Source organism: Lytechinus variegatus, chromosome 2, assembly GCF_018143015.1.
Source record: "Lytechinus variegatus isolate NC3 chromosome 2, Lvar_3.0, whole genome shotgun sequence".
Lineage (NCBI taxonomy): Eukaryota > Metazoa > Echinodermata > Echinoidea > Temnopleuroida > Toxopneustidae > Lytechinus > Lytechinus variegatus.
The window spans coordinates 2,751,070-2,763,653 of record NC_054741.1 but is presented as its reverse complement, the minus strand read 5'-3'; the positions used below and the strand labels follow the sequence as shown (position 1 = coordinate 2,763,653).

Here is a 12,584-nt window from a genome sequence, read left to right as displayed (position 1 = left end):
TTAAAAACAGTGCTAACGATAATAATATTACAAATCACAACAAATATTATGAAATATAACTAATTCTAACAAGTAAAAATACAAATCACGGATGGTGAAAACTAAAGGGAAGTAATGTCATGGGTTCTACTGATTAGATAAGTCATTAATCAATACTTGCACCTCTCGTATAAATATCGTACTATAAGGCATGTGTGAACAAAAAATCTCAGAGAAAAATCACAATGGTTTCTCAATAGCTCTTGACACTTGACTAAAAATGGCCAAATTGAAGCATTTATCATCGAAGGCGAGGCCGCGAGGGGCTCCAGAATACGAAAAAAAAACATGATGATGAACATTATTAGACATACATCATTGGAGAACAAAGAGGGTACCCCCCATCAACAAGAATGATCCAAGTGAAGGTGCACATATAACCAATTACGTAATATTGAGGGACAATGACTATAGGGAATTCCAGGAAATAAATTTGAAGTCAGAAATAGATTGACATCATGCAGTGACACCCGTACTGAAAAAAGTTAAATCTTCCATAGTTGAATGTTATCTTATGTTTCTTTTTATTTTAGGAATCTATTATTTGTAATTCGTTTGCAACTTGGGATTTGTTTAAATAAAGATTTAAACATAAAGACGATGAATAGATTTGTACAAATTTGGTAGTAATTTTTCTTGCAATATTACATACTGTCCTAGTTCTCCCCACGGCACAAACTCCGACTTTCCAGCCATTCAACACAGACGGCAACTTCTTCACGACAGCGTCTTTCTTCGGGCCTGGGGCGACTGACATGACCACAGTAGATGGCGCTATAACACCAAGAAACGGTCGAAAGCGACCTACTATCACCGACGTCCCTTGTGTGGATAAGAAGTGCAAGAACGGCATTGTAAGGGGAACAGATTGCAGCTGTGCCTGTATAGTCGGGTACGAGGGCAGAGAGTGCCAATGTAAGTTCATTTGAAAATCATTATAAAAAAAAAAAATCAGAAACAAGCCTGAAAATACACCTCTGCACCCCAAATGCAGGCAATATGCTTCTAATGGTGCAAAATTGCACTAAAAAAGGAGCTCTTCATTTTGCATCTGGTAGGTGCAACATTTCACCTTCTTCTTTTATCTACTCGTGTGTCAATATCCTCAAATATATAATCAACTGTGCATGTTTATATAAAAGCTTCATTTATTTGTTATTCCTTTCTTAATTTGTATTAAAAATCAAGTCTTAATTTTCATTTTCTTTGTAAAAAAAACTTTTCAGATGTGACTACTGAGCTCGATCATGGAGTTATATTTTACTTGGAAGGAAATATGAAACAGGTTTGTGACCATTTATCAATAATCACACCAGTAATCTCTGTTCTCATAATAATTATTCTCATGAGATCACATTAGAGTTATAGTGTAACTTGTTGAAATCTCGATTATTACATTCTAAATAGATAATTCGTTAGTTAATAAAAAGAGGGGTCAAAGGTGGAGTCTCTCATTATATATCATTGTAATTGTTTGCAAAAGGCAGCATCTTCACAACAAACACCATAAACTTTTAAAATCTTACATGATCTGCAATCAAATCCATGTAGTACAATTGAAAGATACTGCTTTTTTACTTGGCAAAAACAAATAATTGTTGCATGACCATATCGTTATACTTTTTAAGATTCAAGACTTGTTCCTAAAAATCAGGGGGCTTTTTCTTCACCATGTTACAAATTCTTATTTCATGTTTCCTCCGCAGTGGCCGACGAGTAAATCTGTCTTGAAGGCTATCATCGCAATGGCTGTAAATTCTTATTGTTCTCAGTATCCTCATGAATGTTGTCTTAAATCGTCAAATTTACAAAATCTCCTTCTAAACAGGTAAGAATTGCGCAGGTTTACAAAATAATCAAATCTGTATTTTTACAGTTGTTACGATGGTTGCAGTATATTTTCAAATTGTTTTAATTGTAATCACTTTAGGTAGGGTCCCATTTCCTTTTAAAAATCATTCTCTATTAATACTGTATGGGATGGGGATGCCAAAGATGAGTGCTTCGTCAAATAACAGATGACAAGGAGGTGGCCGCTCCTAAGTAAGTAAAGTAATTTTTCAGGTGATGGAAAGTAAAGTTAAAGACGAGAAAAGACAAAGAAGCTAATATGGGAAGGCAGCAGAAATGACGAGCATTGCGGAACAACTACCATTGGTATTGTCTTGTTGGAATTTTTTAGAATGAAAACACAAAATCACCTTGTTCTTATAAATTGATAAATTAACGCTGATTATAAATCAACCTTGTGCTGTCTCTACATAGTGTGCATATAAGTGGGTTTATGTGCCCTTATTTCTGTGTAAAATTGCTTTTAGTGATTCTTGTACCAACAGATCCAGGCCCGGATCTAGGGGGTACGGGAGCACCTGCCCCACCCCTTTTGTCCCAAATTTGTTCAGAAATGGCTCTCTGTGGTACTATCATGACTATGTGGCGACCTCTCTTGTCAACCTTAAAAACGAAGATGCAAATACGTGCCAATTGGAAATGGTTATCTTTTTTGTAACCAAAATTGCCCCCTTGAAAAATGCACGATCATCATCTTAAAAGAATATACTTTTCCTTTGTTATTTAAAAACGATTTCCAGATGATTTTTTTATAATGCGATAGCCTACCCGGTTGGCCACAAACACTTGTTCCGATATTAATATAGAGTAAATCTTTCCCTGTATCTTTTAATGACCTAATAACCTTTCATTTTCTTTTTTTTCTAATTTATAGAACTCGAGTGCCTGCTTACATCAATGGCAGTCATGTAAGCGCTGCAGTAGGGTTTCCTGTCAAGATTAATGAAAATGAATTCAAGGTTGATATGCTTGTACATCCTCCTCCTAAATCACCTCTTTGTATAGGTAAGTAGGGATCAATCTCCCCTTTCCCTTACCCCCTACCCTCCCCCTCACGAATTGTAATTTCAATCGAGGCGTCAAAAGCCATTTAAAATGAAGCCAGTGTTTGATAAAAAGTGATCATATTTTGAAAGAGGTAACAAACAAAAATATTTTACATTATTTTGTTTTTGCAAAACTAGCATTGAATGATTAGTAATTCGAAGGGCGTCTAAGTCGTAATGAATTATATCAAATTCATATAAAAAATCGCAAATGATACAAAATAAAATCGGTACTGGTACATTTATTGCAACACCATAACCATGATAACAGAAAAAATAAAGTGTACAAAACATCAATCATTATTTTGCCTTTTCAAAAACAATAAATTACCCCATTAACATAGTGGTATTAATATCTGTGGAAAGTAATCATTAAGTCTGTATATCCGAAAGTTTGCTATCTTCCCTATTTCGAAAATTCTAACACCATCTTTTCAAATTCTTCTCCCCGTTCCAACCTTCAAACTCGATCCTCCCTCCCCTCAGACGGCGGCTATCTAACTCAGAACCTACTCCTTTCATCGCTCGGATACCAATTCGATAGCATCAAAGCTTCCTTGAGCGTCACCACAAACTTCACCCTCTACGCCCTTGAAGGTAGGGAGATCCAAGCCAGTACTAACCCTGCCGACGACCCCTTCTCGCCCGATGAAGGGGGCAAGGAAGGGGCCGAAAAGACTCTCACCATCGTTCTTTCAACCGTAGCAGCAGTCACTTCCATCTTCGCTATCACGATTATCATCATGGCCATACATAAATGGTGAGTGTATATTTGGTGATATGTCAGACTAATTTCAGCCAAGGTCAGATCCAATGTGGTATATTGTTCACTGTCGGCATATCCATGTATTTTCATCTTTTTTTTGTATTCAGCCATTAAAAACAAAAATTGTGGTAATATTTACCCCCCCAAAAAAAAAAAATAATAATAATATTAGGCTAATGATAATAATAATAATAATGAATACATTTTTAAAAATTCAAAGCGTACGAAAGGTGTGATGGTAAAGCCAGATGTGGTCTCTCGACATAATAATAATAAAAAAAATTGCAGAACCAAAGTTTTCAGTATCATCGCATAATCGAATGTGATAGGCCTATTGTCCAATCACCCTTACACACCATAGATATTAACTAAGTGTTAATATTAATTGTTGATGTTTTTATTTTTAGTTAGTTAAATTTGTTATGCTCATTTTCTAAACATACGTGGATCTGCCCTTGTTTGATTTTAGAAAGTCTTCAATGGTTTCCTTTCTCGTAATCGTTATATTCCTTGTTAGCTAATCCTGTCACCATTATTTCCGATGTTTCGATTCCTATAGAATACTTATTACGATGCAAACTTCATTCTTCGCTGCAAGGTCGGTGAAATGATAAAGTATAAATTGTACAATGAAACGACGAAATGTTGATATCCCTCTATTTAAATCTATTCGAGAAACATTTTGTTTGAAAAATAGAATTTCAATACAACGTGGTCAAGGGGGAATCATACTGCAAAGTTATAAAGGAATCAAGGATGCACATCAAATATATACGTGACAAAAGTGACGACTGAGTATTTTCGCCCAAATCGGACTTGTTACCAAGTAATTTTTCAAAACATAACTTACCAAACACATGGCTGGCTTTTAACTAAATCCAAGTGTGAATCCACTTAAAACACACTTATTTATAGTAGTATTTTAAATAAGTTAGCTTCGAGATTGCCAGCAACATTTTTTTTTACTGTTCTTATTCCTTTTATATGGAATACAGGGACGAATTTGACAGTAATATGCGTTATATTATTCATGATATCGGTATATATATTTAATGTGGATTAAATATTTCTTACATATTATTCACAGTTACCAACACACTTACTACGTTTATCGTCGCAGTCAGACACCGCAGCATAAATTGAAAAGTGTGAGCAAAATAGCTGAGACCTTTATGATATATTTCTGACGCAATGGCTCATTATGTTCCAATTAATAGCGCTATATATTAACGTGATTATGCCATTTATATCCTTTGCCATGGCAACACAAACCACACTTATAAATGATTTATTATTTCACGAGAGGTATAATAACTTCTATTGTAAATTTCAATGATTTGAAGATAAACCGGCGGGCTATGAATAGTACCAGCCGAGTAACAGATTTAGGTTTAAATCTTGGGTATTTTGGATTTAGAGCTCAAAGTTGGATTTCAATTCTTGAAAAGATTTTTGAAATAGATCCTGATGATTCGACTGGTTACATAACATGAATCCAGTAATTGGCTTATCACATTCACTCTGGATTCATTTTAAATCCTTGAAATTTATGATGGGTAATAAAATGAATATCACAAGCATACCATACAGCAACAACTGTGGTGTTAACCCATGTACATGGAGGACCACACCAGTTGTTTTACACCGGTGTTAAATTGGTGGTGTTAGTTTTACACCCATAGGTGTTATTACAACACCTTTGGTTGTTACATTTACACTCTTTGATGTTATGTTCAATCTCTATGGTGTAATTTTAACACCTCAGGGTGTGGCCCTCTATTAACACCAACTGGTTTCAGTTTTAACACCACAGATTTAACAGTGTGGGATACCACACTAAACATGTTTAACACTTTATAAACCTTTTAAAGGTTCTTTTGGTAGTAATAGATGTTTTTTTTATTACTATGCAACGGGAAAGCAATCCATCACTTATGCTGTATCTTTTTTTATTTCTTCCATTATGATTTATGTTATTATTGTCACCTTGTAGTTTTTAAGCATAAAAATGCCCACTTTCATGACCATTTTGTACTCTCTATGTATTATATCTCTCCTATTGTTTTGTAATTAATTTTGTTTTGCACCAATCATCGTCCAAGCATAATGTTTTTCTTTTGCTTTCTTTTATACAGTTTCAACTAATGCATTGTGTTACTAACTCTTGTGCCTACTCCTACTATTTTTTCGTAACCATCATAGGCGTGCATGTAACAAAATATCTGAACTGCACGAATAGCTGGGAATATTTTCAAAGCACCAAAGTGAATTGGAGCATCATTTTGATATAAGTTTACCATCTTACGCACAAATTTAGCTTAAAATGCTTTCTCCACCCCCTGTTGCACCCACAAATGTAATAACGCCCACAAATGTAATAACGCCCACAAATGTAATAACACTTTACCCACAAATGTAATAACGCCCACAAATGTAATAACACTTTACCCACAAATGTAATAATTTTTGATCGCCCACAAATGTAATAATGACTTTACCCACAAATGTAATAAATTTGAAGGGATTTGTGGCGAATCCGTTCTAAACTAAAATCCTATAGTAATGCGTTCATATAGCACAAAAGTGCAGTCTTTTTTCAGACCGGGTTAATAAAACATCAAAGTACAAGTCCAAAGTTTTTCTTCCAGACCCGGATGTTTCAAAAATTATAATATAGATCCAAAGTCTTTTTTCCAGACCCGGTTGTTTAAAAAATATAATAAAAGTCCAAAGTCTTTTTTCCAGACCCGGTTGTTTAAAAAAAATGTTATGTAAGTCCAAAGTCTTTTTTTCCAGACCGGGTTAATAAAACATCAAAGTACAAGTCCAAAGTCTTTCTTCCAGACCCGGTTGTTTCAAAAATTATAATATAGATCCAAAGTCTTTTTTCCAGACCCAGTTGTTTAAAAAATATGATAAAAGTCCAAAGTCTTTTTTTCAGACCCGGTTGTTTAAAAAAATTGTGATATAAGTCCAAAGTCTTTTTTTTCCAGACCCGGTTGTTTAAAAAATTATAATATAAATCCAAAGTCTTTTTTCCAGACCCGGTTGTTTAAAAAATTATAATATAAATCCATAGTCTTTTTTCCAGACCCGGTTGTTTCAAGAATTTTAATAAGTCCAAAGTCTTTTTCCTGACCCAGTTATTTCAAAATTTATAATATAAGTCCAAACTAAGATACGATAATGATATTCCTGTGGAAAAAAATGGGAATCGAGCTTAGTCTTTTCTCCAGACCCAGTTAATTAAAACTGGTGGAATTAATGTCTTTGTTGTTGTTTCAACTTATACGGTGGATATTGTGAATATATGCACTAAGAGTAAATTGAGAATCAAGCGTAGTCTTTTCTCCAGACCCAGTTACCTGATATTTAAACATTATGAATAGCAGTTTAAAAACAGTATAAAGACCCCATAATCTTATCAATGCTGGATATATAGCGTAATCTTTCAGCCCGACCATTTTTTTCTTTAAAAAAACGCTAATAGTAAGAATTAAAAAAATCAAAGTTTAAGACCAAACAAACCTTCAACCTAAGAACCTGTTTTAAAAGAGGTTTAGAGTGTTGTCTTTATTCCAGACCTAAACAGTTACGAAAAAAAATCTTCTAACATAAGACCTTATATTCTTATTCTCTTGGAATAACACGAGTTTTTAAACGTACTCTTTCCTCCAGACCCGGCTATTTAAAAAAAAAAGTAACTGAAAAAAGTTCGAATCTAAGACCAAATTTCCAAAGCCTTTTCACCCAGTACAAATATGTCTTTTTTTAAATAATACTACTACCCCTACAAAACATTGTAATAACGCGTGGGTAAAGCAGACATCCTTTCTCCAGACTTGGTTACTATTTGAAACATAAAATAGTTTTTACAAATATTCTAAAACGAATACCCAATAATCTAATTACTGTGGAACAACATGAAGACCGATTGTCGAAGATCGACTTTCCTCCAGACACAATTATTTCAGGAATAAAAAATCAATAAAACTCAACCCCAAACAACGAATCTAAGAACCAACAATCTTCCAAATTAAGACCATGCATGTAGAAAAGCACACGTTTAGAGCGTTGTCTTTATTCCAGACCCGGTGATTTAAAAATGATTTAAACAATCCTAAAAACAAAAGACTCATATTTTTATTCTTGTGGAATAACACGATTATTATGCTTAGTCTTTCGTCTGGACCCGGTTATTTAAAAGATAAAGAAATATTGAAAAAAATGACAGCTGAGACCAATCTTCAAAATTAAACCCACTTAAAATGCTTGGGCTTAGAGTGTTGTCTTTACCCCTCACCGACGTATATTATAACTTTTGAAACGACCGGGTCTGAAAAAAAGACTTTGGACTTGCATTATAATTTTTGAATTAACCGGGTCTGGAAAAAAGACTTTGGACGTATATTATAATTTTGAAACAACCGGGTCTGGTAAAAAGACTTTGGACGTATATTAAAATTTTGAAAAACCGGGTCTGGAAAAAGACTTGGACTTGTACTGTAATATTTCATTAACCGGGTCTGGAAAAAAGACTTTGAACTTTTGTGCTATATGAACGCATTACTATAGGATATTAGTTTAGAACGAATTCGCCAAAAATCACTTCAAATTTATTACATTTGTAGGTAAAGTCATTATTACATTTGTGGGTAAAGTGCATTATTACATTTGTGGGTAAAGTGTTATTACATTTGTGGGCGTTATTACATTTGTGGGTAAAGTGTTATTACATTTGTGGGCGATCAAAAATTATTACATTTGTGGGTAAAGTGTTATTACATTTGTGGGCGTTATTACATTTGTGGGTAAAGTGTTATTACATTTGTGGGCGTTATTACATTTGTGGGCGATTATTACATTTGTGGGTGTAACACCCCCCCCCCCTCTCCCATCTCACTTAGCTAAAGCTAGGGTTATACACTGGCTCCGAATCACATCTACGAATCCACCCGAATACACGTATTCGGGTTTCGGAAGTATTCTGTTCTCCCTCCGCGAATGCGAGAAAATTCGGGAGGGATTCGGAAACATTCGCGGGGGAATTCGGCTCGTTTTGATATGTTAAAAACCTGCCAAATACCCTCAAAAATACTCCCGAATGTTGCCACAAAATTCCATTCGGGCCGCATTTTGAGATGTATTCGGAGGACATTCGGTCGGATGAGGGGAGTCATTTGGAATATTCTGGGCAGTTACCGACCTACTAGTATTCTTATCATTCGGGAGTAACGGTCCGAGCATAGCGCAATCGGCCATATTCATTTGTGCCGTCATTCGGCTGTAATCGGACCACATTCGGCTCGATTCTGGGCACTTTTAATATTGATCCAATTCTTGCCACTATTTGGGTAGCATTCAGCTTTATTTGGGATGGCCAAAATTGATTCGGGTCAATTCTTGGAGATTCTGCGCTGAATCGGAAATATTCGGTATCCATTCTCTCTATTCAGAGAGCTCCCCTAAGCAGAGACGAATAACTTCTGAATCCACCGAAACCATCCGAACCGTATTCGGGCAGAATCGGTTCGAATTTATTCGGGAGAATTCGGTTTCGGTGTAACCCTGACTTTGCATAGGCTTTTCATCGTTTGTTTTCCATATAACAGTTTAACAAGTCTAATATGTGTTCCATTATCACAACTTCTCACAAAGCATCTCCTTAAAGGGATGGTCCGGGCTGAAAATATTTATATTTTGATACATAGAGTAGAATTCACTGAGCAAAATGCCGAAAATTTCATCAAAATCGGATAACAAATAATAAAGTTATTGAAGTTTAAAGTTTAGCAAATATTTTGTGAAAACAGTCGTCATGAATATAGGTGGGCTGATGATGTCACATCTCCACTTTCCGTTTTCTTATGTTATTACATAAAATCATATTTTTTTTCATTATTTCATACTTGTGTGGATAATATGTCTCCCTTATAATGAAATAAGTTAAAGCAATAAATATCTTATTCACTAAATCAGTTGTCAATCAAAAGGGTCTAGTTCTTTTTAAAACAAATTGAATAAACTTAATTTCATATAATAAAATACTAAAGAACAAGTGGGGATGTGACATCATCAGCCCACCTAATGAATATTCATGACGACTGTTTTCACAAAATATTGCTAAACTTAAAATTCAATAACTTTTTTATTTGTTATCCGATCTTGATGAAATTCTCAGCATTTTGCTCAGTAAATTCTACTCTATTTATTAAGTTATAAAGACTTCCAGCCCCGGACCATCACTTTAATGTCACGTCGCGGCTCTCGACCATTGTTTTATTGATGTGTCAGCTTTCAGATTCCGAAAAATCATTATTTTCAACACTGCCCTTATCAATACCCTATTTATACCACTATCCTAAACTGCCATCACAATTGAATGAAAATTTTCCATGTTATGACAATTTAAAATCGAAATATAACAAATTTACATTGGTTGAATAATAACTCACACAAATTCATTGTCTTTTGGTCTGTGCATATTTGTTTTAATTTCACTTTAAACGAATAGAATTTGTGTTTGGTCATTTCAAAACAAAGTGATTGTTACTGTTTATACCAATTTTATAATAACTGGAAAATGGAAAAGAAATTCTCAATAATTTATATGAAGGCTACATCCGTATAAATTTTGCTTTCTCTCTCTTTTATATTATTTTTTATTCTAAGCTTTATTTGATTATTCCATCTACGTCAGGAGTGGCCCCAAGTTATTTTTTAAAGGAGGAAGACAAAGGGGGTAGCATAAACTGACTTAAATTAAGGGGTATTAGTATTATATTTCCACGACCCAGACACCCACCTATTTAGGCCAACTCTTTTCCCTTGTTACTTTCTTTTTATTCTATTTTTTTTCTTAATTCTCATCTTGCCCCTGTCAATGCAAAGTTTTCTTATAGCCCTGCACCTTTATCATGTCCATTTTTATTCTTAAATGGCGTATGCTTCACTATTCCTTTAGAATTCCTTCACATCGAGGGCTCTCCGACTTTTGATATTCTCCCCTTCCCTCTTCACTTTCAGCTCGAAAACTACAATGGTTACAACCCGTCGCCGTGCAAGGCCAAATCGGTCCGCCCGACGTCCAAAGAGTATCTTTAAGAGGCCCATCGTTGCCACCGACGATATTTAAAAATAAGGCAGGATCTCATTGGCTTGGAACATCACGTGACATCAGTGACATCACCGACGGTTGCCGATTATGTGACCACGCATCGGTTGTTGGTCTTTCTTCTAATACCTCATTCGTGCTAAACGACAGCTAACATGCATGACTTTGATGATCTCTATTTCCGTTATCCTATCCCCTCCTTCATATCCCGCATATCCTTCTGCTATACTCCCTTTAAAAAGAGCATGTGGTGACAAAGATCGTCGAACAAAACTCATCCATATCGCTCCCGACTAATGTATCTGAAACATAAACAATAACCTCGAAAAAGAGCGAAACTCACCTTCTTTGCTTTTACCCCTTCCCATATTTTCTCCTTCCATACCCGTGTTTTGGCTCTGTGGCAGCGTGAAAAAGAAAAAAGAATATATCCGACCGGCGATGTCGACCAAGAGTTCCTTCGTCAGCGTTCTCGGGGACGGGGACGGTGACGGTGACTCGGCGCTGACGGTCAAGGACGAAGTATATCACAACCGAGCCGCCAGGATGGAGTCGGCGGCCGTCAGGATTTCAAGGACATCGAATCTCTTCAAGATGTCCAGAAGGTCGTGGTTGATGACAACTCGGAAACAGTTAAGGAGGAAACTTCAAGTGCAGACGTCGGAAGGGAAGCTTTTTCCCCATTGACCCTTGGTGTGCCAGTCTTCAGGAAATGGTTTCAGTGACCATTGTCCTTTGGAATCGGTGAAGAAATTACTCCCGCACGTCTCATGTCGTGTCATTGACGCCAAAGAGGACAAAGGGAATATATTCTTGTTGTTCGTGACAATGCAATGTCGTGTTTCGTGTAACTAGCTTTGTGACTAACGTGTAACATTACTTTTCTCAGTGACCGGTGTTTTTTCTAAGTTTTGGTGGTGTTATGACCTTACCCTTAAAAAAGGTTGAATTGTGTATTATAATTATTTTTAATGAAAATCTGTCTTGTATAATTATGTTCTGCCTTTGAAAGGTCTCAACATTAAAAAAAAATCTTGTAATGTAAAAATGAAATTCATTAGATTGGATACTTGTTTAAAGTCATTTCACGAATCGCTTTAATCACCGTCTTTCTAGATTAGTTTATACTCTCAAAAAATAAGATAGAAGATGTTCAGGATTTAAAACAAAAATGAGGATGACGAAAGACATAAAATGCACTATAAGTTTTATTCAGAGGTTATCTGGGAATAATTTCATGACTCTTGCTTGAGCAAGATGAAACAATCCGGATTTTGTTGCATTTACTACTGGGAAATTCTACACAAATGAAAATCCAAAATTAATTGTTCGAAATAGACATGAAATGAAATACTCCGAAAATTTACTCTGCCCAATTAATCGTGGGCCCGGCAGCCACTGTGCAGCTTCAGATCGACGAGGCTCTATCCCTTTCATCGTTGAACGCCAAACAGGGTAGCAGCCACTCCCATCTTTTAACATCGTTTGGTCTGACGCGGCCGGGGTTTGAACCCCGACCTCGCGGTTGTGAGACGGAGCTCTACCAACTGAGCCAACACACCGGTTCCTTTGAAAATGCAAGTCAAATCGCAATGGAAAGCTGAGAGGCTTTTGTCGAAAGTTGGTGGACCGGGACAGAATCGGAATCTCTTGACTCTGGACAACGACATATTTGCAAATGTGCGTTCGGTGCAAATCTTCGGATGAGCATGCTGTCCCAGTCCATCATCTTTCGACAAAAGCCTCTCAGCTCTCCATTGTGATTTTA

At 35.8% G+C, this 12,584-nt stretch overlaps 1 protein-coding gene across 3 annotated transcripts in view; it reads left to right on the top strand.

Moving 5' to 3' along the window:
* Positions 1–12,204, top strand: part of LOC121407062 — a 44,809-nt gene extending 32,605 nt beyond the window's left edge. Inside the window, exons 9-15 of one of the 3 annotated variants that reach the window (XM_041597981.1) lie at positions 700–954; positions 1,266–1,324; positions 1,746–1,867; positions 2,765–2,895; positions 3,423–3,696; positions 4,790–4,850; positions 10,729–11,312. In XM_041597981.1, the coding sequence (XP_041453915.1) occupies positions 700–954; positions 1,266–1,324; positions 1,746–1,867; positions 2,765–2,895; positions 3,423–3,696; positions 4,790–4,850; positions 10,729–10,806 (980 nt within the window). In that variant the 3' untranslated portion in view covers positions 10,807–11,312. Of the gene's footprint in view, positions 1–699; positions 955–1,265; positions 1,325–1,745; positions 1,868–2,764; positions 2,896–3,422; positions 3,697–4,789; positions 4,851–10,728 lie in introns of all 3 variants that reach the window. The other 2 variants (XM_041597980.1, XM_041597982.1) reach the window with 2 other exon arrangements.
* Positions 12,205–12,584: the final 380 nt, after the last annotated feature.